A 27,710-nucleotide genomic window follows, 5' to 3' on the forward strand; every position below is an offset into this window, starting at 1 on the left:
CGGAGATTTATAGTTTCCTGGGGTAGGCTGGCTTGTATCACCATAAACTTCCCTCTTAGAACTGCTTTTGCTGTTAGACCGTTGTTTCCATTTTCACTTGTCTCCAAATGTCTTCCTCTTTGATTTCTTTAGTGACTCACTGGTTACTGAGCAGCATATTGTTCAGCCTCAGTGTTTGTGTTTTCTTGCAGTTTTTTTTTTCTTGCTTATTTCTAGGCAGAGGCTATTCCCATCACAAAAAAGAAGAGGTAATTATGTGACGATACAAGTGTCAGCTAAGCCTGTGGTGGTAATACTGCAAACATAAATATCAAATCAACATACTGCACACCTTAAACTTACACACGTCAACTAAAAAATTATAACAGCTGTTTTTACCATCTGAGCCTAGAATTTCTACTTACTCATATACCTAATTTTAATATTCACTAGAGACAAAATTATCTCATAAACAGAAGGAATATTATTCTTTTATTCACAAGAATTGATCACCATTTTGGAAAATGATGTTTCTAACAGTAACATCACTCAATTTCTTTGAGCGACCAATAAAACATACCTGTTATCAATATGCATTTAAAAGTTGTAACAGAGGTCTCAGGAATCATGAATTCAGTCTCTATTTTAAAGTACCAATAGAGTTACCAGTGCACTATTAAACAATTTTACTTCTATATAGTAGTGGTAAAGAATCCATCCACCAATGCAGGAGATGCAAGAGACATGGGTTCCATCCCTGGGTTGGGAAGATACCCTGGAGTAGGAAGTGGTAACCCACTTCAGTACTGTCACCTGGAAAATTTCATGGATAGAGGAGCCGGTGGGCTACAGTCCATGGGGCTACAGAGGACACAAGTGAGCAACTGAGCACACACACTTCTAAACGTAAGAGAAAGTGCTTGACTACTCCCTTGTTTCTTAGTGTGGTAGTATCTGGGCATTTACATACTGAGATGCACCTTTTATTACAAATTATTTTTCATTACAATCAAAGCATTGGCTTAGTCCTTTCTGAAATTGTGTATATAGGCTTACATTATATATGAATTTTGTTTCAGGATAGTGGTGTGATAGATGTTATAAATGTTCCCCTGTTATAATGAGGATCTGCTACATCTGATACAGTTGAGAACCATAATCTCAGAACAAGTTCTCTGAGGGCAGAAAATGCCTTATGATTTCTTAGAGCACCCTTGCGCCAGGTTCTGAATATTTAATCTCACTCTCTTGCAGTTTCTGTTTGCCTCTTCAGAAGCCCTCATTTGCTCCTGCATTCTGGAAGTCTCAGTTTTGATGCAGTGTCCACCCTAATGCAGGTAACGCAGATAAATATGACCAATCCAAGTCAGAATGGCCTCATTCCCTCTGCCAGTCGTCAGAGCCAGGTGAGTGACCTGATCCCAGTTTTGAGACATGAAGACAATTCTGTCGATGAGCTTTGAGAAAGGTTTTACACTCATTAAAGACACCAAGACAAAAAGGTTATTTTCTTTCACTGAACATTGTTTATACAATGACACCTGGAATCACAGTAGGGGCTTTTGATCACAAGTATTATTCGCAGCCCCCCCCCTCCCCAAATTGCTGAGAATGACAGTTTGGGAAAGATAGGAGAAAACCACGATACTTTATTATTTCTGAACCTTCTCTCAACCCATTCCAGAACCTCTGAAGTGTTTGTTACATCCAACAGAGCTGGGTCTTTTCTTATTGTCAGCAGTATGCATGTTTACTGCTACAGACCTCGTCACAAGCGGTTGTGTTGCTGAGGAATAGTTACATACACTGTACACAATCCTGGTCAGAATGCTACATGGGGAAGCACTAAGTGATTCTCCCTCAGCCATCAGCTCCTATTCAGACCATCTGTGTCACAACTGAGTCCCAGGCTTAGCTGTGCAGGGTTCCTGAGAGACTGATTTATTTTACACTGACAGTGAGCTATACCGTCTTGCTGTCCAATCATGGAAAGCAAGAAAATTTCTTGTGCTTTAATTCATCCTTTCATGTCACCGCTGCTTGGGTTAATTAATTTAGCAGTAAGTGAGCTGTCCTAATCCCTAGCAAAGCCTGGTGATACAACATGTATTTTTTCAACACATCTAAGGATGAACTTACAGAATAAGCAAGGGCTATCTTTCTGGCAAGTTTTACTTAGCAGGCAGAAAAGGCTTCTTTCTGTGGGAATAAGGTTTAAATGATTAAATTTATGAATCTAATAACCCTCCCACTTGGGGAGGCTTATTTATGAATCTAGTAAATTTATGAATCTAATAACCCATTAACCCAAAATGTATTAGCATTGCTTAACCACAACTCACTTTTGACATTTCGCCTTTCTTCTCTGTACTTTTCCTCTCAAAATCCTTCACCCTTATCTCCTTTCCTCATCTTCCTCATTCTTCATTATTCATAGAAACTATGTGCTTTGCTGGATGTAGAGAATTACAAATTATTTGCAGTTTTCAATGAGTCTGCAAGCCCCTTCAAATCTTTCCAGTATTCCTCAAGGGCAGTTTTTAGTTTTTCTTTTTTTTAAGAAAGAATGTACAGGATAGAAGTTTACAAATTAAGCATAGTCTTATCTAAAATTTGATTTTATTTCAATCTATGAGTACTGCCATTTGTTCAAATTGCTCACATAAACCCATTCCATCCGAAAAGGAAACACAAAGTGCTTCTAACAGCATAAGCACAGTTGGCATGGCCTGTCCGAAGGTCTTCCACTAGTGTCCGCACACACACAAAAATCTACATGGAGTTAAGGCACAAACTGGATATTCTTATTATCTGTGCCATAAGAAATTTTCAACATCAGTTTGGTTTTAAAAAGCCATCAAATACCGGTCATGGCAAGGAAGACCACTGCGCTGATTTCTGATAACTAAGCTATGTTATCACTGAACGTCATTTATCCTACCTGATTCCTGGCATGTGGAAGACCTTGGGGTAGGGGCTCTGCACAAGTAACACAGACACGACTTGCACAGGGACGGCCGGGCGCTCCCAGGGCAGCCGTGTGCTCCTGGCCTCCTCTGCTGCTTCTTCCTCACCATGGCACTCAAGGCTCCAAAGCTGAGGGCAATGCTCACACTCACTGAAGGTTTTTACAAAGAAGACTAATGAAGGAGATATTGTGAGGTGCAGCTAAATACTAAAAGTGATGATGATGATGAGATCTTGAGTACTTGAGCCTATTTATATTGCCTTGGATTCACTAATTTTGCATGTTAGCCTGCTTTCTATCTCACAGGACACTATGGAGGATTAAGTGAGATAAAGTATGTGACAGTCTACTTTGTGTCTGCATAACCAGTATATAATATTCCCATCCTCCTCCCCATCCCCAAAGAGGCTAGTCCTTGAACTTTCAGAGTACTCTGTACAGAAGAAATTAGTATTTCTATCTGCATCCGTGTCAGCATGATTCTAAATTTCTCCCGAGAGTCACTTCTCTTTTGTAAAATAAACTTTATACTATTTGAAATATACGTGAAGCTTCATTTCTGTTCAGAGTTTTTAACTTCCCATTGTGAAAAGTTACTTCTGAGGAAGTGAAACCCCAGAAGATAACCATAACAAAAACATGTTCAGTGTTTTTTTTGTTTTAAGTGATGATTCAAAGGCAGACTTGTAGACTTGTATCTCTTCAGGAGATGGAAGGCAAATGCAGCCTCTGAGGGGAACTGTTCTAATTATTGCCTAAAAAAGTAAAGTTATACAACTATATTCAAGGACATAAGACAAGACACTACATTAAAACTAGGATGACTAAACAGTTAGGGGGAAACAGCTGAAAGAGGAAAGGGAGATAGGTTTAAGAATAATCTGAGTTGGGATAAGGATCCATCCATCAGTCCTGAATGCTTCTATTATCTGAATATCTTGAATCACATGATTTCCTGTTTTACCTTCTACAATGTCTCCACTTAAATTTCAAATCAGCATTCTCACAGAACTAAATAATAGTTATCATTGTGTTGGGATTCAAAATTTCAATCCAATAACCATCAGGATCTTGAACAAATGCCAGGCCTTTCATTTTACCTGTAAAACAAAATAATTTTCATTATTTGAGAGACCTAAAATAAATAAATAAATAAGAAGTTAAAATAACTTTTATTAATTCAAATTTTATTTTGCATTTTAGTTAATTACATTGTTTCATTTATAGTTTTAACTTCAAAAAATCTATTGGTGTGGCCCAGATGCATGATTTTCAGAATGACACATTTTATCTTCTACACACAGCTGTAAACCAACTATCCTGAAATAAACAGTGGGACTGGCTGTATCTTGTAGGTATCAGGTATCTACTTCACCTGCACAATGTAACTTCATGCAGCTAGCTGAGTATTCACAGAAACTGTCTTATTTTAAAGAGGAAAAAGAAAATAGACAGGTGCTCAAGGGAGCCGGTAGCATGGTGTATCTAGACAGCCAAGGGACCCAGATGCTCGGTCATACGCTATTCTGTGTAACCCAAGCTGTGCCAATCAGATTCTTTCTCCCAGGACCTCATAAATGGGACTGAGAGGTTAATAAGTCTAGTAGTAGAGTTGTTTGCCTAAATGGAAAAAGTGTGACCTCAGAAGTTTATTTTGGTACCAAGATGTTGAATTAGTTTGACTCCTATCTCTGGCTCCTCTCCTCAAGATCAACTTCAGAGGAACACAGATAAAAAATGGGGGGGAAAAGTACGATGCCTCTGACGTGACAGTTGGGGAGAGAAATGGTAGGGTTGAGGTGGTGACTATTTTCACCCACTTTGTGTGGAAGCGGGTACTTGTGGCTGGACCACAAGGCAGTCCATCGTGGCTGTGGAGAATAAACAAGGAGTTTTGCTAGTTTGGCTCTTGCTTCTCCCACTGCCTTGGGCCTCAGCACCTACTCCCACAGTGCAGGGAGTTCGAACGACTGGTTCAGATGTCCTCGGGAGTGGGTAAGGGCAGAAAAACAGGTGGGGACCAACTGATCTCCCAGAGGTTACACTTGCCACACAACCCGGGTTAGAGAAAAACAATGCCAGAAGCGTCTCCTACAAATACTACATCAGGGACAAAGCAGGAAAAGGATATGACTACAGAATGTGAAGTATTTGTCTTAACTCTTATTTTCTCTCTCTGCCCTGCACATGTCCCTGAGATCATTTGGATTTTTATGAACCGAGGTCTGGTCTTCCCTCATTCACATTGCCTGATGGTTGGAACAGCTAATAGTTTCAGTAAAAAACAAAAACAAAACCCCCCAAATCTCTGAGATCAAAATAATAAGAATTTGAGGAATATAACTATAAAACAAACAATAGATTATAGATTCTAACTGAAGAACAAATATGAGATCGATGGACCAAGAACTACCAAAATATGTACAAGTAATGTGGAATATTAAATAAAACCAACATGAAATAAGAATAAGAAAATATTAAAGGAAGTCAGCAAAAATTAGAAATCAAAATTATAATGAAGTGAAGTGAAATGAAAGTCGCTCAGTCATGTCTTTTTGTGACTGCATGGACTGTAGCCTTCCAGGCTCCTCTGTCCATGGAATTCTCCAGGCAAGGATACTGGATTGGGTAGCCATGCCCTTCTCCAGGGGATCTTCCCAACTCAGGGGTCGAACCCAGGTCTCCCACACTGCAGGCAAATTCTTTACTGTCTGAGCCACCAGGGAAGCCCAAGAATACTGGAGTGGGTAGCCTATCTCTTCTTCATGGGATCTTCCACACCCAGGAATCGAACTGGGGTCTCCTGTACTGCAGATGGATTCTTTACTAGCTAAGCAATATAAAAGGAAGTCAGCAAAAATTAGAAATCAAAATTATAATTGCTGAAATTAATAACACAATAGATGAGAATACAAAAGACGGATATAAGAACAGATATATCTGAGGAAAAATTAGCTAATTGGTATACCAGTTTGAAGAAATCCCCAGAAGGAAGTCAAGGACAAAGAAAACAAATATAAAAAGCTTCTAGGACAAAACAGAAGAAGGTATACAAAGGAATACAAATCAGCAGATTTTTCAGCAGCAACACTGGATGGGAAAAATAAGACAACAGAGTTATATTTTCAAGACTGAAGGAAAATAAACCTAAGGTTTTACAGATAACAAAACTGTCATTCATATATAAAAAGGCGTGGTTCTGGGGTATATGGAATGCCTCAAGAGTTCTGCTTCACAAACCCTTTGAAAGCAGTTTTGGTTGAGGTACTTAATAAAGGGAAAGAAAAATCCAAAAGATGTTACAGCAAAAGATATATGGAGAAAAAATATATACCTTTACATATTTATTATCTTAAAAAAACAAGCCAAAGAAAAAAGAAAAATAAATCAATACTATCCCAGCCTAGGTATATATACTAAGATAATGGAGGTAGAAGGAAGCAAGTTCTTTTCTTACTGGGGAGGACGATATTCGGATATCAAATCTCCTAATTGGAAAAAAAAAAAAAAAGGATGGAAATGAAACAGTGAAGTATTCCAAATGAAAATTTTAAAAAATAAATTAGGATGGCAAAAATAGATCTAAATAAAATAATTATAATACATATAAATCCAACAAAATCCAGATACATACTATTGTCAAGAGACATACCTAAATCATAAGGACATGCAAAAGTTGTACAAGGATGAAAAAGAAAAACCAGACAATTATGAATTGAACAGATTTGCTGTAGTTACATTAACAGCAGAAGAAACAGACTTTAAGAAACTTAGTTTTTGGGTGGCTAGATAGACCTGAGATAGTAAAAGCTGGTGGTCACTGAGAAAAGGGTAGGGCTGAGGGGTGGAGAGGCAGCCTTGGTCTTTGATGGCTCTCCAGATCCTGTGATTAGTCCCATGTGAAGCCACCCTCGGCGGTGCCTTTCAGGTTCCTAAGATAACTAAGTGTTCTTCCAATCATTTCTCTTCTTGCCTTAAGCTGGTTGGAGTAGGATTCAAAGTCACTTGCACCCTAAAGGTTTAACTACAACAGGACCCTCTGTGAGTGCTCAGCAAATGTTACAGAACTAAAGAGAGGCCTGAAGAAAACAAGGCGCAGACTCACCATCATCAGGTTTCTTCACAAATTTGACTCCCAGTTCTTCAAATCTTTTACAAGCACCATGAACATCAGGAACAGCAATTCCAATGTGACCTTAGGTAAAACCGCCCCCAAAACAAGGCAGAGAGAAAGAAGAAAAAATTACAACAGGGTATCCATGTGCCACAAGTGGCTTCCGAAACTAGTTAATTTCAAAACACAAGGCATCTGTAAACAGACTGAATCATGTTGGTTCAAAACTTATAAAATATTAAAGAACAAGAATCTAAGTGGCTGGGTATAATAATTAGCTCCTCTAAATTATAAACTATTTGACATAAGCCCAATATTTGCTCATAAATAGTTCAATCTGTTAAGAATAACCTACTTCAAAAAACAATATCCATTTATTCATGCTTAATAAGCTAACTGTTGATAATGACTATAGACCAGTCCATTTAAACTGATAATCCTGGCATCTGATTGAGAGATTTCAGATTAAGGCAGAAGTGTATGCTAGCAGAAATTAGGATTATTATTAACCATCATTTTTGGTTTTGTTTTTTAAATTAAAAAGTCTACTGGAAATACAATACTGAGACTGAAAAGTGAAACTATGGTGAGAGAATAAACGTAAAGTTTAGGTTGACATGATGAAATTATACTCCTAAATAAAATTAGGCTTCCCTAGTGGTTCAGATGGTAAAGAATCCGCCTGTAATGCAGGAGACACAAGTTCAATCCTTGGGTCGGGAAGATGCCCTCGAGAAGGGAATGGTTACCCACTCCAGTATTCTTGCCTGGAGAATTCCAAAGACAGAGGAATTAGTCCTCTGTCTAATTCCATAGGGTTATAGTCCATAGGGTCACAAAGAGTTGGACACAGCTTACAAGTAGAAAATAAAAATAGCCATACTAACAAAAATCTAAAAATTAATGTTTTAGATTGCTTATAACCATAAATAGGTACACAATGCAAAATCACAAAACCATAAAAGTGTATTACACACAAATAGGCAAACATACCAAATCCTCGAGGGTCTGAATTGCCACTGTGGTAACTCTGGGTCTCATCATCTTCCGTGCCCCAATTGCTACAAATGGAGAGAAAACATAATTCTAAGTGACCTGGAGAACAGAAATTCTGAAAAGAAAGCTGCAACAATCTTTGAAATCTTTCCATGTATATATGCCACTTAATACTTGGTCTAATCCCTGCTACTGCAAACGTTAAGTTTTCAACAACAGAAAGAGCAAATGGTCAAAGAATGATAAACTAGACTAAGGAGACAATAAAACTAGGCATCTGGATAAGAATAAAAATGATAATAATAGCAACTATCATTCACTGTGCTATGTATTTTATATTTCATGAAGCCCTCAAAACAGCTGCATGGGTTAGATCTGAGTATCTCCATTTTATAAGTGAGACTGCCACTTAGGGAGGTGGTATAACTTGATCAGGGTCACAGAGCTATCATCAGAGGCAAGACTCAGGCCCAGGTCTGTCTGGCTCCAGGGCTGTTCTGATTCAGGAGACACATGAAATAGCACACCCTGAAACAAATCTGTTTTGTTAATTTTTAAAGACTGCAAAAAAAAAAAGCATAAAGAATAAAACAGAAAGGAGAATGCCTATGACAATCTCAGCTGTAGTACCCAAACATTCATTAGCTAGAGTTTGACAAACATCTTGCCATTGCAGTCTTACATTCTCTGTAAATGATCTAATTTGCCCTACTTGCACCATAAGAACAATACAAAGACCATAAGATCCATGAAAAAATACCCAAAGATATGGTTACAAATGGAAAGTGGTTAGGTAGACCCAGTTTGAATTAAGCTGGTAAGTAAGGGGGAAAAGTTAAAAAAAAAAAAAAAAGCTTCCAAAAAAATGTAGAATATATAAACAAAATATTCATACTTACTGTGTCAGTTCAAGTGTAGCTTTTCTGGAGAATACCCATGCTACTTTTTCATCTTTATCTTTTGGGATGTCATTTTTATCCTCATAAGCCAAGAAATAGAGTGAAAATTTCATAGTGGGGAAATCAAATTTCTGGAGTAGTCTGAAATTAAACAACAACAAGCCTGACTCAACTTACAGGAAAAGTCAATTAATACTAAAAATCAACATGACAATATTCAAGTTCCACTGAGAATAAGAACAGTACACAGTGAGCCTGTTTTAATAGAAAAAGCAAGTGAAAATCAAAATAAAAGTAATTAAAAAACTTATCTGTAAATATCAGCGAAATTTTAAAAATTTAAATGTAAACTTGTAATTCATCAGTTCTTCAAATACAATGAAAATTAGCTGGATATATGGTACCTGTTTATAAGTGTCAAACATGTGGACCCATGGCTGATTCATGTCAATGTGAGGCAAAAACCACTACAATATTGTAAAGTAATTAGCCCCCAACTAAAATAAGTAAATTTATTAAAAAAAAAAGATATCTTCAAAAGAAAATTTTGTTTTTCAGTGAAAAATATAATGTCTCACACCTTTTGGATATATGGCATTCAGTTAAACAAAATAAATTTATTGAGTTCTTACCGTGCCAAAACTCCTAGGAAGATAAGTTGAGGATCGGTGTTAAGAGAGGACAGATTAATATCACAGAAGACGTGAATGTCAATCATAAAGTGGTTGACAGTATCAAATACTGCAGAAAGGTCAGACAGGATTAAGTCTGAGGAGAGGTAAGTAGATAGAGAAAGGTCCTGTGAGGGGCGTTTCAGCAGCACGCACAGCAGAAGCTGGAGAATGGGAGGTGAGCAAGTGGGGTCTATCTGTACAGACGGTCATAATGACGGGAAGGACCGCAAGAGAGCAGAGGGCAACAATTATCCTACAACAGAGAAGACTTAAGTTTCTTTTGTAGGTTGAAAAGAGCAGTGAAAAGGAGAGACTGATCATGAGAGTAAATGAATGAATTCCTCATCCTGAGGTTCTGAAGAAGATTCAACAAAGCTTTGGCTTCTAAAATGAACTTAGAGTGTGATGTTATTTTGCAAGGAGTAGGGTATAATGAGGATACACACAGTATGGTTTTCTTTAGATTACTGAGGATTAAATGCTCAAAGATGGCCTCATTCAACACCAGTAAGAGGGAATGACTGAAGCATAGCAAATGAAAAGTTTCTAGAGTTCTGTGCCAAATCTTCTACTTATTACTGCTATGTAATATGCCTTGGCCCACTAAGATCTATCCATTGACTCGTCACAAATAACTCTAACTCAAACATGTCTATGATGAAGTGTCAAACAACTCAAATACTCCAATCACAAAAAACTATCTCTGCACCTACCAAAGCAGATTGCCTAAGCTCTTACAGACCAATCAAATGGAACACTTGAATCAGTTGTACATTGCTTTTCTCAGCACAGCATTACCTTTCACTATAACATCAAGTTATACTCTTGTGTTAGTCGCTCAGTCATGTCCGACTCTTTGCAACCCCATGGACTGTAGCCACCAGCCTCCTCTGTCCATAAAATTCCCCAGGCAAGAATACTAGAGTGGATTGCCATTTCCTTCTCCAAGGGATCTTCCCGACGCAGGGATCGAACCTGGGTCTCCTGCATTGCAGGCAGATTCTTCACCATCTGAGTACTCTATTTGGGGCTCTTTAAAAATAATGTCAACATTGGAGTTGTTTGGACCTGGATTCAAATTCCAGCTCTGCCATGTTCCCACTGTGAGATTTGGTGCCGTAAGGTAATGCCTTTAAGTTTTGGTTTCTTCCTTTCCATGTAAAATGGAAATATAAGCTGTCTCATAAGCATATTGTGAAGACTGAATGAAAGAACATATAAAGGGCCTGGCAAATAGCAGATGTTCATAAATTTGTTTCATTATGCCCTTCAAATATGTCATGGTGGTTTAGTAGCTAAGTCGTGTCCGACTCTTGTGACCCCCATGAACTGCAGCCTGCCAGGCTCCTCTGTCCATGGAATTCTCCAGGCAAGAATACTGGAGTGGGTGGCCATTTCCTTCTCCAGGGGATCTTCCTGACCCAGAAATCCAACCCAGGTCTCCTGCATTGCAGGCAGATTTTTACTGACTGAACTACATACAAAACCTCTTTTTCTGGAAAGAATGACAAGAAACTGTTAACAGCAGTTATCTTTGAAGAGAACTGGTAGAGGGATGCTGTCATTTTTCACTTTGTATTTCTCCGAAGCAGTCAGATTCTCTAAACATAGATATATTCTGCATTACGTAACGTTTTCTCTTAATGTCAATGAAGCTTATCTAGGCAGTAAATTAAAGATCATTTTATTCTGCATGTGTCTATACTACCAGAAATAAATAAAAACTCTCATATTATTTAGGGAAACAAATCGAGAAAAGCAAGTATGTTGAAGGTATCAGATCAGTGAATATTACTTATTTGGAAAAAGAGAACATATCCTATAAAATGGGACAGATGGTCAACTTTAGGTAAACTCACTAATTTTCTAAGTAATGTGTCTTTATAGCTATATCTTTTCTGAAGTAAACAAGAGGCTAAGAGTGGCCATAACATCAAAATGGTCTGGGCACGTTAAGGATTTAACTGGCAACTCTCAGTGAGAAGGGAGTTAGAGAAAATGCAGGCATTGGTGTCTTGCTGCCCCGTGAACCTGGCTGGGAGAGAGGAGAGGAACTGACGGAAGCCCTGGCCAGTCAAGCCAAGTCCCAGACACCTGGCCAAAATCACTTTTGTGACCTTTGAAGCAAACTTTCATCTATTTTTAAAATAGATCTGAAAACATTGCCTATATTTGCAAAGCTATGTATTTAAACATCACAGGTACCAATAGTTTACTTACGTCATTCCAAGAATTCTTGTATAAAAATCCAGTGACTTCTTAGGATCCTTAATTCGCAGCATGGTCTGCTGCAAGAGAAAATCCTAAGGGGAAACAGTATGTATTAAACACCCTGAATTTTTACTACTTGTTACCAACATTAGCTTTGCTTTCTGTAATAAGATACCAACAGTCCACCACTGCAATCCCTTAGTCCATCATGGCTTTATTATTGCTTCTGATCAGTCCATAAAAGCTATGCCCAAATTTGTGTAGCCTGGTCAAAGAGTTGGGTTTTTAAAATTTTTTTCTTTTCTATAGATTTTTGTGCCAAGTGCTGTAAAACAAGTTCAACAACCCTGTTTATCCTATCCCTATGTCTATTCTATCCTAAAATCTTTTTAAGCAGCAATCTGGCTCTCAAGAATCCTAAAGATTTCAAACTCATTGATCAAGATATTGCCCTTCTAAAATTCTATCTAAGGAAAAAATTAGAAACTTTGACAAAGATTTATGTATAAAGACATTCATCACGGCATTTACATAGTAACTATATGCCAAATACTGTTCTAAATGATTTACAGAAATTAACTTATATGATCTTCACAACAACCCTCCTTATGATATATATATATATATATATATATATATATATATATACACATATATATAATACCATCCCCATTTTACTATTGAGAAAGTAACTGGCAGAGAAAAAAAAACCTCAGTCCAAACAGTTTGGTTCCAAAGACCTTGCTTTCAACCACCTTGCTAAACTGCCTCTAAAAATGAAGAAACAGTTAGATAAACTAGTTGTTGTTGCTTAGTTGCGAAGTCGTGTTGGACTCTCTGCAACCCCGTGGACTGTAGCCCACCAGGCTGTCCATGGGGTTTCCCAGGCAAAAATATTGGAGTGGGTTGCCATTTCCTTCTCTAGGGGATCTTCCCAACCCAGGGATTGAACCTGCATCTCCTGCTTTAACACAGGCATAATAGAATATATGAAGATATTTAAAATGCTGTTTTAGAAGTATGTGGACATACATACGATATTATGACATACATGCTATATGTCAATTTTATCTCAATAAAGAGATAAAAACAGTTTAGAAAATGGAAAGATACAACACTTTTCTGATTGAGAGGACTTAATAAGATAAATACATTATTTCTAAGAAAACACAGATTAATATAAATTCCAAAATCATTTAACCTTAAAAAAAAGTCTATATATGGCAAAAAGATTAACAAATATATTCAATGTTAGTGTATTTATTCATAAAAATAAAGGCATATAAATCCTTTGCTGCCATAATATTATTTGGATGATATTTAAAAAAACAAGCAGGGTTTGCTTTTTATAAAATGATTTAGTTATTCTATGTTCAGGTAACAGTTTTCTTTTTATCACCAAAACATTCTGTTAACTCTCTGTAACAGAATGTTAAACCACTGTTACTTCTGCTGCTGCTGCTAAGTCGCTTCAGTCGTGTCTGACTGTGCGACCCCATAGACAGCAGCCCACCAGGCTCCCCCGTCCCTGGGATTCTCCAGGCAAGAACACTGGAGTGGGTTGCCATTTCCTTCTCCAATGCATGAAAGTGAAAAGTGAAAGTGAAGTCGCTCAGTCGTGTCGGACTTGTAGCAACCCCATGGACTGCAGCCTACCAGGCTCCTCCTTCCATGGGATTTTCCAGGCAAGAGTACTGGAGTGGGGCGCCATTGCCTTCTCCGTGTTACTTCTGTTAAACGCTCAAATGATTTTGGAAAAAAGTTTCTTTAAAAGTTACTAAAAATCACTGTTTATTGCTATTGTCCTAAAATATTGTTTGAAATAAATATATCTTGTGTCTAAAAAAAGACTTGTGCCTACAAGTTGATGTCTTATCTCATGAGACAGTTCTTAACTTTGTCTCTCTCTTTGGTTGTTCAGTTGCTAAGTCGTATCCAACCCTTTTGCAACCCCGTGGACTACAGCCTGACAGGCTCCTCTGTCCATGGGATTTCCCAGGCAAGAATACTGCAGTGGGTTGCTATCTCCTTCTCCAGGGGATCTTCCCGAGCTAGGGATCGAATCCTCATCACCCGCACTGCAGGTGGATTCTTTACCACTGAGCCCCCAAGGATGTCTTTCCCCTATTATGCTCTAAATTCAGAACAGTAGAAGATGTCTTTTATGCTCAAAAAGTTTCAGGCTTTCTGGGATGACTGCTAAGCAACAAAGATTTGCTCCTTTGCCTTACAAAAAGAAAGAATAATAGAAATAATTAAGTCTTTTGCAGGAGTGGGAGAGGGCAATCTCCAAATTTAATTAATTTAAAACTACTGTGCAAAAACATTAAAGGCACAATCAGGGATGTTTCTAGTACATGTACTATGTGCCTACAATATAATCCTGACAAAACTATAAAAAGTGGAGCCAGGAGTGAACCAAAGGATCAAGGTCAAGGTCCCTTTGAGCACTTCTAAATGGACTTTTTTTTGGTATAAGACGTGAATGTAGGTAAAGCTTCACTTTTTACCTATGAATGTCCAATGGCTCCAGCACTATTTGTTCAAAAAATCTATCCTTTCTCCACTGAATTACTTTTGCATCTCTGTGAAAAATTTGTTGGGTTTTTATTAGTGAGTTTATTTCTGGGTTCTACTCTTTCACTGATCTATATCAGTTGTAACTTACCACAGTCATTTGGCATCATCATAAAGTGGTTTGAGTGAAGTGTAGAAACCTTATCTCTCCTTATATCCCTTTACTCTCTCCAATTTATAAGTGTCTTAAAATATTTCCACTGCTAGGCTGGGGTGGAATGCTAAGTTTTCTGTGTTTCTCCACTGAAAACAGCACAAGGGGAAAGACTGTTACTTCCTGGCAAGACGAAACCATTGCTCCCTACTTAGTCTTCTCTGACGCCACCGTAGCGCGGGGAGGTTGAGCACCTTATTATAGCCAGTTGGCTGGAAGACTAAACTCCCCCACTCAGCCTCTGCTGGCACAGGTGTGGCTGAGGCCACTGTGTTTTCTATGGGGTTTGGTTGTAGTAGAGTGCTTGGTGTCTAAAGGTTCTCTGACTCATCAGGAAATACTGTGTATTTCCTGGTCCTGTGGCTAGAGAGAGTAGGCATTCACTGGGCTTTTTTTGTGTGCATCCATTGGCATTTCCAGATCGCTAGCTTCTCTAGCTCTAAGTCTGGGCTATATGAGGCAGAGAGAAAACCCAGGAAACTTACTGCCATAATGTTCCTAGGGTTTCAAAGTCCCTACCCAGTCTGCCTTCTTCTCTCTGCTCTTCCGTCTTCCTATTTTTGTTTTATATAAGCATATCTTGTATTATTACACATCGCTTTGTAATGATTCACACATACTGGGTTTTTTTTCCCCCCAAACTGAAGGTCTGTAACAACCCTGTGTCCAACAAGTCTATCAGTGACACTTTTCCAACAGCATTTGCTCACTTTGTATCTCTGATCACATTTTGGTAATTCTCACAATACTTCAAACTTTTTCATTACATTTGTTATGATGATCTGTGATCAATGATCTTTGATGGTATTATTTTGATTGTTTTGGGGTGCCATGAACCACATCCACATTAGATGACAAACTTAATTGAAAAACATTGTGTGTGTTCTGACTACTCCACTGACAGACCACTGCCCCATCTCTCTCCCCATCCTCAGGCTTCCCTATTCCCTGAGACACAATGCTGAAATTAGATCAATTAATAACTGTGCAATGGTCTCTAAGAGTTCAAATGAAAGGAAGAGTTCCATGTCTCTTATTTTAAGTCAAAAGCTAGAAATGATAAAGCTGAGCGAGGAAGATGTGTCAAAACCTAAGACAGGCTGAAAGCTAGGCCTCCTGCACCGAGTTAGCCAAGTTGTGAAGACAAAGAAAAAGTTCTTTAAGGAAGTTAATAGTGCTGCTCCGGTGAATACACAAATGATAAGTAAAACAGCCTTATTGTTGATATGGAGAAAGTTTTAGAGATCTGGATAGAAAGAAGATCAAACCAGTCACAACATTCCCTCAAGCCAAAGCCTGATCCAGAGCAAGGCTCTCTCTCCCATTCTAGAGGGCAGAGAGAGGTGAGGAAGCTACAGAAGCAAAGTCTGAAGCTATCAGCGGTTGGTTCATGAAGTTTAAGTAAAGAAGTTAGTTCTAGAACATAAAAGTGCAAGGTAAAGTAGCAAGTGCTGATGTAGAAGCTGCAGTGAGTTATCCAGAAGATCTAACTAAGATAATGAATGAAGGTGGCTGCACTAAACAACAGCCTTTCACTGTAGATGAGATAGCTTTCTACTGGAAGAAGATGCCATCTAGGAGGTTCACAATTAGAGAAAAGTCAATGCCTTCAAAGCTTCAAAGGATAGGCTCATTCTCTTGTGGGAGCTAAAACAGCTAGTCACTTTAAGTTGAAGCCAATGCTCATTACCATTCTGAAAATCCTAGGGTTCTTAAGAATCATGCTGAATCTACTCTGCCTGTGCTCTTTATAAATGAACAGTAAAGCCTAGATGATAGCATATCTGCTTACAACATGGTTTACTGAATATTTTAAGCCCACAGTTGAGACTTACTGCTCAGAAAAAAAATAAGATTCCTTTAGTACATTCAATGAAAATGCACTTGGCCGTCTAAGAGCTCTAACGGAGGTGAACAATGAGATTAATTTTGTTTCCATGCCTGCTAACACAACATCCATTCTGCAGTCCATACATCAAGGAGTAATTCTGATTCTCAAGACTTATTCTTTTTTTTTTTTTTTTAATATTTTTATTTATTTATTTGACTGCAGTAGGTGTTAGTTGCAGCACATGGGATCTAGTTCCCTGACCAGGGATCAAACCCCAGACCCCTGCACTGGGAGCGCACAGTTTTAGCCACCAGACCACCAGGGAAGTCCCAAGACTTATTCTTTAAGAAATGCATTTTGTAAGGCTATAGCTGTCATAGATGATGATTCCTCTAACAAATCTGGGCAAAGTAAATTGAAAAACTTCTGGAAAGGCTTCACCACTCTAGATGCCATCTAGAACATGTGTGATTCATGGGAAGAGGTCAGAATATCAACATTAACAGGAGTTTGAAAGAAGCTGATTGCAACCCTCATGGATGACTTTGAGAGGTTCAAGGCTTCAGTGGAGGAAATAACTGCAGATGTGGTGGAAATAACAAGAGAACTAAAATTAGAAGTGGATCCTGAAGATGTGACTGAATAGGTGCAACCTCAGGATAAAAGTTTCAATCTTGCATTAGCTAAATTTTCAGAAATGTTTATACTTCTTTGTCTGAACTGTGTGTTATGGTCTTAATAACAGGGAGGCCAACCCTCCATGGAGCCTATCAACTCTCTCTCCCAATGAATTTTCAAATGTGATGCATCACCCCCAGCAAAGGGTCTTCAGGTTCAACTAAGCATTCAGAGTCACAAGACAACTATAGGCTAGAAGACTATCAGTCAGGAAAACACAGTTTGCCAACGGAGAGGTGTTAGGTGTCTCTCTTCAGCAAGAGTCTGGAAAAGAATCTATACAGCTCAGGTGCAGGGAGAAGATCCACATTAGGGCAGGAGCGGGAATCACCCTGGTGTAGACGCCCTACGTACCACAGAAGGCCACTATCTCTAGTAGCAACTCCAAAGGCACAGCTTTCAGAATTTTCACATGGACAGTTATAAGAGTCACTGAATTCAGGCAAACCCAAAGCTGTATTAGATATTTATAATTCTCCCTTTGCAGATGCAACCTTCTAGTCAAGTTATTTCTACCAAAAGCAATATTGTCAAGTAGCAAATAGCATTTTCCTGGGAAACAGAGCTGGAGATAACCAAAGGTCAGATACTTATCAAGGGGAAAAAGCCTAACTTTTTACCCCTAGGTGTCACATCTCCTATGAAATAGAAATGGATAAAGTTTTGCTTTTTCCTGACTTTAAAAAAAAACAATCACAATTGCCTTCTGTGAAAGTTCATTTTGGAAAAAGAAGTGTATCTGAGGGGAAGATTATTTACTATGTGACAGCTGGAGCACATGGTTGATGTACAATATGGTATGATACATTTTTTTCTTTACTATCTTTTTCTTACTATTACTTCTCTGATTCAACCTATGTCAGAGAGTAACAGTTGTTCCAGAAAATAATTCAGCCACTTCCTCTACACTTATTGTCTTATCTAAATTGATTTCATGTGGTTCTTTCCTTCTTCCCACTCTATAACTCAACAGCTAACAACATACTGCAAGTATATTTAACCTATAAATAAAGAAGACAAAAACAGCTAGGAGACACAAAGGAAATTAGTTTTATTTTTAAAATTACCTATGGCACTTGTAAACATACCTGCACCTGACTATTCTTACAACAAATAAGAGAAACAGGAATATCCTGGAAGCCCTCATTTACTTTTCTTGAACATCAGTTTTCACATCTTTAGAATGGGAATAATAATGGTTTTCAGCTCTTAGGGCTGAGTTGGAAAATGAATGGGAAAATGCATGTAAGTGCTTAGCAGAGTTCTGTCTCAGAGTTAATTACTCCCCTTACTATTGCTCTTGTTGTTATTACTATAAAATATACCCCAGAATTTCTACTACCAACTATTGCTTTTGATTCCCAAGTCTGTATTCCCCAGCCCATACCTCTAACCTCAGCTCTGGATTTACATCTCCATCTGTCTACTCAACATTTCCACTTGAGTCAAATATCAAATTAATCACAGCCCAAATAAACATTCCTACTATTAATACATCCCCCTCAGGGAATGTTTCTAAAATCCCTTGTTAGCCCAAGTCAGACAAATGGAATCTTCCTAGTTTCTTTCTGCCACTCCTTCTGTAATCAAATTTAAGCGTTGGATTGGATTGGATCACCCTGATTGCTCAAGTCACTCTGGAATCTTTCTCTTTGCCTTTCCAATGATCACTACTACCTTGATCATCTCTTCACTACTTCCTGACTGGACGACTGTCAAAACCTCCCTAGAGGGACTTCCCAGGAGGTCAAGTTGGTCAGGAGTTCGCTTTACAGTGCAGGGGGTGTGGTTTGATTCCTTGTTGGGAAGCTAAGACCCCACATGCCTTGCAGCCAAAAGAACCAAAACATAAAAACAAAGGCAATACTGTAACAAATTCAATAAAGACTTTGAAAGTGATCCACATTAAAAAAAAAAACAAAAGCCTCCCTGGTCTGTCTGCTTCTTCTGAGCTTACCCAAATGCAATCCAAAGTGATGCAATCCAGAATTCCGATAACGCTACCAGACTGAGCTTTCTATAATAAAAACCCAGTTGTGTCATTTCTGGGTTAAAGATCAGAATTTCAATGGTGCCTTACAGCTTTAAGAAGAAAATCCCCAAAGCAAGCACATACAGTTGTTGCATACTTCTCTAACTTCATCTTTTGTCACCACTCCACTAAATTGGTCATCTTAAATGGTTCTGATTTCATACTCTTAGCGGTTAAAGAAAAAAAAAAGAGCATGCACCCACCATAAATGTGTGCATATATATATATATATACATATAATTATACACAGAAATATACTTAAAAAAACCAAATATATTAAAAATATATTTGCCAAACAAAAATCCTTGCAGGTTGAGAAAAACGAACCAAGAGGGAATGTTCATATTTTCTCTGAGAATCCGAATGATTGTTTTGGGTACCTCACCATTAACTCCCACTGCCTTATAACTTCAGTCTTGTTGTATACTTGCAGGTCCCTGCATCGGTTGTCTATTGTCACTGTGCTTTTATATAAACTACAGTTCTCTCTGCCGAGAACAGTCATTCATCCATCTGGCCACTGTCCTTATTCTTTCCTTTCCATTTTTCTTCCCTCAATCCCTGCACCCAATTCTACCTAGCTACCTCCTTTGTATTCAGTAAAACCCGACTTAAGTGTCACCAGTATTCTTGCCTTGAGAACCCCATGAACAGTATGAAAAGGCAAAAAGATAGGACACTGAAAGATGAACTCCCCAGGTCGGTAGGTGCCCAATATGCCACTGGAGATCAAGGGAGAAATGACTCCAGAAAAAATGAAGAGACAGAGCCAAAGCAAAAACAACACCCAGTTGTGGATGTGACTGGCGATGGAAGTAAAGTCCAATGCTGTAAAGAACAATATCGCATAGGAACCTGGAATGTTAGGTCCATGAATCAAGGCAAATTGGAAGTGGTCAAACAGGAGACAGCAAGAGTAAACGTCGACATTTTAGGAATCAGAGAATTCAAATGGACTGGAATGGGTGAATTTAACTCAGATGACCATTATATCTACTACTGCAGGCAAGAATCCCTTAGAAGAAATGGAGTAGCCATCATAGTCAACAAAGAGTCTGAAATGCAGTACTTGGATGCAATCTCAAAAGCGACAGCATGATCTCTGTTCGTTTCCAAGGCAAACCATTCAATATCACAGTAATCCAAGTTTATCCCCCAACCAGTAATGCTGAAGAAGCTGAAGTTGAATGGTTCTATGAAGACCTACAAGACCTTCTAGAACTAACACCAAAAAAAGATATCCTTTTCATTATAGGGGACTGGAATGCAAAAGTAGGAAGTCAAGAGCTACCTGGAGTAACAGGCAAATTTGGCCTTGGAGTACAGAATGAAGCAGGGCAAAGGCTAATAGAATTTTGCCAAGAGAACGCACTGGTCATAGCAAATACCCTCTTCCAACAACACAAGAGAAGACTCTGCACATGGACATCACCAGATGGTCAATACCAAAATCAGACTGATTAAATTCTTTGCAGCCAAAGATGGAGAAGCTCTATACAGTCAGCAAAAACAAGACCGGGAGCTGACTGTGGCTCAGATCATGAACTCCTTATTGCAAAATTCAGACTTAAATTGAAGGAAGTAGGTAAAACCACTAGACCAATCAGGTATGACCTAAATCAAATCCCTTATGACTATACAGTGGAAGTGACAAATAGATTCGAGGGAATAGATCTGATAGACAGAGTGCCTGAAGAACTATGGACAGAGGTTTGTGACATTGTATAGGAGGCAGGGATAAAGACTATCCCCAAGAAAAAGAAATGCAGAAAGGCAAAATGGTTGTCTGAGGAGGCGTTACAAATAGCTGTGAAAAGAAGAGAAACAAAACGCAAAGGAGAAAAGGAAAGATATTCCCATTTGACTGCAGAGTTCCAAAGAATAGCAAGGAGAGATAAGAAAGCCTTCCTCAGCAATCAATGCAAAGAAATAGAGGAAAACAATAGAATGGGAAAGACTGGAGATCTCTTCAAGAGAATTAGAGATACCAAGGGAACATTTCCTGCAAAGACGGGCTCAATAAAGTACAGAAATGGTATGGACCTAACAGAAGCAGAAGATATTAAGAAGAGGTGTCAAGAATACAAAGAAGAACTATGCAAAAAAGATCTTTATGACTCAGATAATCACGATGGTATGATCACTCACCTAGAGCCAGACATCCTGGATTGCGAAGTCAGGTGGGTCTTAGGAAGCATCACTACAAACAAAGCTAGTGGAGTGATGGAATTTCAGTTGAGTTATTTCAAATCCTAAAAGATGATGCTGTGAAAGTGCTGTACTCAATATGCCAGCAAATTTGGAAAACTCAGCAGTGGCCACAGGACTGGAAAAGGTCAGTTTTCATTCCAACCCCAAAGAAAGGCAATGCCAAAGAAGGCTCAAACTACCGCACAATTGCACTCATCTCACACGTTAGTAAAGTAATGCTCAAAATTCTCCAAGCCAGGCTTCAACAGTACATGAACCGTGAACTTCCAGATGTTCAAGCTGGATTTAGAAAAGGCAGAGGAATCAGAGATCAAATTGCCAACATCCGTTGGATAATCGAAAAAGCAAGAGAGTTCCAGAAAAACATCTACTTCTGCTTTATTGACTATGCCAAAGTCTTTGACTGTGTGGATCACAAGAAACTGGAAAATTTTTAAACAGATGGGAATACCAGACCACCTGACCTGCCTCTTGAGAAATCTGTATGTAGGTCAGGAAGCAAAAGTTAGAACTGGACATGGAACAACAGACTGGTTCCAAATAGGGAAAGGAGTACATCAAAGCTGTATACTGTCACCCTGCTTATTTAACTTCTATGCAGAGTACATCATGAGAAACGCTGGGCTGGAAGAAACACAAGCTGGAATCAAGATTGCCGGGAGAAATATCAATAACCTTAGATACACAGATGACACTACTGTTATGGCAGAAAGCGAAGAACTAAAGAGCCCCTTGATGAAAGTGAAAGAGGAGAGTGAAGAAGTTAGCTTAAAATTCAACATTCAGAAAACTAAGATCATGGCATCTGGTCCCATCACTTCATGGCAAATAGATGGGGAAACAATGGAAACAGTGAGACTTTATTTTGGGGGACTCCAAAATCACTGCAGATGGTGACTGCAGCCATAAAATTAAAAGACGCTTGCTCCTTGGAAGAAAAGTTATAACCAACCTAGACAGCATATTAAAAAGCAGAGACATTACTTTGCCAACAAAGGTCTGTCTAGTCAAAGCTATGGTTTTCCCAGTAGTCATATGGACTATAAAGAAAGCTGAGTGCCAAAGAATTGATGCTTTTGAACTGTGGTGTTGGAGAAGACTCTTGAGAGTCCCTTGGACTGCAAGGAGATCCAACCAGTCCATCCTAAAGGAAATCAGTCCTGAATATTCATTGGAAGGCCTGATGCTGAAGCTGAAACTCCCAATACTTTGGCCACCTGATGCAAAGAACTGATTCATTGGAAAAGACCCTGAGGCTGGGAAAGATTGAAGGCAGGAGAAGAAAGGGACGACAGAGGATGAGATGGTTGGATGGCATCACTGACTCGATGGACATGAGTTTGGGTAAATTCCAGGAGCTGGTGATGGACAGGGAGGCCTGGCATGCTACAGTCTATGGGGTTGCAAAGAGTCGGACACAACTAAGCGACTGAACTGAAGTGTCACCAACACTGAAAGTATTGCCTGGCCTCCTCATCTACCACTCAGATGGGAAGGGACTTCAAGTAACCGTATCAAAGAAGACTGACAGAGACAGTAAAAGAATGTCAGGAGATCACTACTTCGGGAAAGAAGCATTTGGCTTTTTGAAGCAAGTGAGTAAGTCTGCCAGGGATGTGGTGTAGCTGTATATTCTTTGGTCTGCCTCTATGACACAGATGCAAATGATCAACAAACAAGTTGACCTTCTACCACTGCTCTCTCCTTTCCAAACCAGGTCCTCGTCACTTTTCTCACCTTTCAGGTGTCCTCATCATCTCTATGCTTAGATCTCTCCAATCTATTCTATAGAACGACTTGAATCCCTCAGTGGTTCCCCACTAACTATACAAAATCCAATTTTCTTAGAAGTGACACTCCAGGCTCTCTCCAAGATCTGGCTCCAACCTACCATTCCAGTCTTCTCCACCACTGCTTAAATAACTTGAACCAAAAACACATAACTCATTTCTCCAGAACACGTTTCACACTGCTTCTTTCTGTCACCTCACCACATTTTTGCTCAGAAGTCTCCTCCACCTAGAAGCCCTGCCATGCAACCATCTCCTGTGTGATGCTGGGATCAAAGATAAATGCTTTCAAGGCCTAGGCTCACCCCCGCCTTCTGCTTGACTCACTCCCTGATATCCACAGTTGAAATACAACCTTGAGTTGAATGATCTCATAGTTTAGAGATCATACATACATTTTATCCTTATAGCAGCTTTGTTTCTGCAACTTTTACAAACTCAGCCTAAGTGTCCTGCTAAGATCACTATGGCCAATGATAGAATTAGGGATTCAAACGTTGGTCTTCAGCCTCCAATACCCTGATTATACATAATACTACACATGCTACTCACCTGAAGCCCGACATCCTGGAGTGTGAAGTCAAGTGAGCCTTAGGAGGCATTATTACAAACAAAGCTAGTGGAGGCAATGGAACTCTAGCTAAGCTATTTCAAATCCTAAAAGATGATGCTGTTAAAATGCTGCACTCAAAATGTCAGCAAATCTGGAAAACTCAGCAGCGGCCACAGAACTGGAAAAGGTGAGTTTTCATTCCAATCCCCAAGAAGGGCAATGCAAAGAATCTTCAAACTACCATACAATTGCACTCATTTCACATGCTAGCAAGGTTATGCTCAAAATCCTTCAAGATAGGCTTCAGCAGTACCCTCAAGTACTTTGAGATATACCAGCTGGGTTTAGAAAAGGCAGAGGAACCAGAGATCAAATTGCCAACAATCGTTGGATCATGGAAAAAGCAAGGGAATTCCAGAAAAAAATCCATCCACTTCTGCTTCATTGACTACACTAAAGCCTTTCACTATGTGGATCACAAAAAACTGTGGAAAATTCTTAGAGATGGGAATACCAGACCACCTTACCTGCCTCCTGGGAAACCTGTGTGTGGGTCAAAAGCAACAGTTAGAACGGAACATGGAACAACAGACTGGTTCAAAATTGGGAAAAGCTGTATATTGTATACAACAAGGCTGTATATTGTCACTCTGCCTATTTAACTTACATGCAGAGTAAGTACATCATGTCAAATGCCAGGCTAGATGAATCCCAAGTTGGAATCAAGATTGCTGGGAGAAATATCAACAAATTCAGATATACAGATGATACCATTCTAGTGGTAGAATGTGAAAAGGAACTAAAGAGTCTCTTGATGAGGATGAAAAAGAGGAGAGGGAAAAAGCTGGCTTGAAACTCAGCGTTCAAAAAATGAACATCATGGCACCTGGTCCCATCACTTCTCGGCAAATAGAAGGCGACAAAGTGGAAGCAGTGACAGATTTTATTTTCTTGGGCTCCAAAATCACTGTGGACAGTAACTGCAGCCATGAAATTAAGACATTTCCCTGGAAGGAAAGCTATGACAAACCTAGTGCGTGCTAAGTCACTTCAACATGTCCAACTCTTTGCGACCCTATGGACAGTAGCCTGCCAGGCTCCTCAGCCCATGGGACTCTCCAGGCAAGAACACTGGAGTGGGCTGCCATGCCCTTCTGCAGGGCACCTTCCTGACCCAGGGAATGAACCCGTGTCTGTTTATGACTCCTGCGCTGCCAGGTGGGTTCTTTGCCACTAGTGCCACAAACCTAGACAGCATATTAAAAAGCAGAGACACCACTTTGCCAACAAAGGTCTGTATAGTCAAAGCTATGGTTTTTCCATAGTAGTCACGTACTACATGGTAGTCACGTACGGATGTGAGAGTTGGACTCTAAAGAAGGCTGAGTGCTGAAGAATTGATGTTTTCAAACTGTGGTGCTGGAGAAGACGTAAGAGTTCCTTGGACAGCAAGGAGATCAAACCAATCAACGCTAGAGGAAACCAATCCTGAATATTCATTGGAAGGATTGATGCTGAAGCTCATGCTCCAATACTTTGGCCACGTGATGGGACAAGCTGACTCTCTGGAAAAGACCCTGATGTTGGGGAAGACTGAAGGCAAAGGAGAAGTGGGTGGCAGAGGATAAGATAATTAGATAGCATCAACAACTTAATGGACATGAATTTGGGCAAACTCTGGGACACAGCAGAAAATAAGGAAGCCTGGCATGCTGTAGTCCATGGGATTGGAAAGAGACACAACTTGGCGACTGAACAACAGAAGCAACCCTTGAAAATCTCTATCTTTTGTGCTCCCACAGTGCTTTATAATTCTAATAGCATATAATCCCAGTTCCTCCTTATGTTATAGTTGGTGTATGTTTGGTGCAGGAGGGAACTTCATCTTTTTGTTCATCTCAATATCCCCCAAAGTACCTATCATGCTCTTTACATATAGCAGATGATCAATGATCATTGAATTTACGCTTTCCTTTCTGTCAAGTTTCAAAACACTATAGTCAGTATCTAGAAGCAGAACTGGGTGGAGACTAGGAGTGTGGGCTCTCCCTAGGCAAATTACTTAGCACCACTGTGCCACTGTCTACTTATACGTAACATGGAAATGAGTATGCCTTCCTCACACAGTTGTGAGGATTAAATGAAGTAATGTATTTAACAATGGAGAAGGGGATGGCAACTCACTCCAGTATTCTTGCCTTGAGAATCCCATGGACAGAGGAGTCTGGTGGGCTACAGTCCATGGGGTCGCAAAGATTCGGACACAACTGAGCAACTAAGCACACACAGTTAACAAACCAGGGCCTGGCAAAACTCAGCACATACCAGCTGCTATTAATATTACATAGTCCATTTTATGTCCCCCATACGGTACCTCAAGAATGAAAATGACTAATTCCAAAAAATAAGTCCTTCAAATCAAGAGAAATCTACTTAAATTAAGAATGTGTAAATTAAGATCACAAGCAATTGTATTCAATCAATTTCATCAAGCTCTCCTTGGAATCTTTCTTTTTTTTAAAATAGTCCAGTACATAAAATGTCCAGTTATCTGGGAAATTAACTTACATTGAATAACTCAATCAGTATTATGTGAAATAACGAGGTACTTAACATTAAAGAGTGTAAAAATAAGATAAGTGTGAGAGGAAATGTATATATTTATTTCTTCCCCCTTAGTCTTGCAGTGACTAATATTTTTCCTAAGCTAAGTATTATCAGGTGCTAGTCAAAGGCTTTAGCAATTAGAAGTGTTTGGCTCTTCACCCTGAATGAAAAGCAACCCAGAATAAAGTCAGCAACTGGTCTTAAAGATCTGTACAAAGCACACACTCAGTCTTCAAGGAATTAGAGCTTTTCCAGTCAAATGAATGCATACAAGGCATTTACAGACAGTGTTGAGTATGCTGGAGCAAACTCCAGAGTGGCTGCCCTGTCTGATCTTGATAAGGCCTGTAGGCACCACACCTGAGTAAGTTGCACTGACTCCGTACAAACACGTTAAGCAAGCTGAAAAGCCTTCCTATGCAACCTATTCCTCTCACTGGGTCTCAGCTACAATAAGAGGATCAGTGAAGGAATTTCCATGATTCCCTTCGGATCTAAGCTCCAGGATTCTAACATCCCTCCTGTGGGGCACTAAGCCCAGGCAGAGAAGTGTCGCTGTGAACAACTGTAAAGGCCAACCCAAAGCGAAATTCTGAGGGAGGTTAAAGGCAGGAGTCATCAGATTGGTTTGGAGGCGTTAAACCCGGAGCCAGGGCAGTTACAGAAAAATGACCAGGGCTTCCCTGGTGGTCCAATGGCTAAGACTGGGCGCTCTCAACATATGAGGCCCCCGATGGATCCCTGGTCAGAGAACTAGATCCCACATGCCACAACTAGGAGTTCCACCGGCGCATCTAAGGCTCGGCGCAGACAAATAGATTAAAATAAATACTTTTTTAAAAGAAAAAATAAATAAAGAAAAATCATCCAGGCTGGGAGGAGCCGGCACGTAGAAACCTTCGACCAAGACTTGAGTTCTGAAACTGCTCTTCTTACCCGCCAGGGCTATTGACCTGAGGAACACTCACATCTCATAGACAAGGGCTCTGATCCTGGCTGAGCCAAGGTTTCAGGTTACCCTCCCAAATCAAACAAGTTAAAGCAAGCAGGGTCACAGTCTTTCAAACAACTTAAAAGAAACGGATCCTCTCTGATCTCCTGTTGGAACACCCCTGGCCCTCTTCCCAGCCCACTCCGATCCGTCCAAGGCGGGCGGAGCTGCAGCGGTAGCCGGATGAGGTTCGAGTCCAGAGTTCGAATCATCCAGCCCAAGCCGGGCCTGGCTGAGCCCGGGGAACTGCTCCCTCTCGGGGGCCCAGCCGTGCCACGCAGAGGGGGCCCCGACTCGGGAGAATTAGGTTCTGCGCCCACCTTGGTGCTGGGGTCCGGGTCGGAGCAACAGCTGAGGGCAGCCTCGTCGGTGAGGCCGCCGGACGCGGGCTGTGGCTCTGCCATGGCCGCACTGCTGTATCACGGACGACGGTCCCCGGGAACGC

At 39.8% G+C, this 27,710-nt stretch overlaps 1 protein-coding gene across 1 annotated transcript; it reads right to left on the reverse strand.

The window, feature by feature from the left end:
* Positions 1–1,485: 1,485 nt before the first annotated feature.
* On the reverse strand, positions 1,486–27,710 carry GLO1 (glyoxalase I). Its single transcript, XM_081523215.1, has 6 exons — positions 27,586–27,710; positions 11,851–11,933; positions 8,957–9,097; positions 8,055–8,122; positions 7,053–7,142; positions 1,486–4,047 (listed from the first exon to the last, which is right to left on the reverse strand). Exons 1-6 carry the CDS (start codon positions 27,667–27,669, stop codon positions 3,959–3,961), a joined length of 555 nt encoding a protein of 184 aa, XP_081379341.1. The 5' UTR covers positions 27,670–27,710; the 3' UTR covers positions 1,486–3,958.

The sequence above is a fragment of the Giraffa tippelskirchi genome, chromosome 8 (assembly GCF_054371585.1).
Source record: "Giraffa tippelskirchi isolate mGirTip1 chromosome 8, T2T-mGirTip1v1.2.pri, whole genome shotgun sequence".
Lineage (NCBI taxonomy): Eukaryota > Metazoa > Chordata > Mammalia > Artiodactyla > Giraffidae > Giraffa > Giraffa tippelskirchi.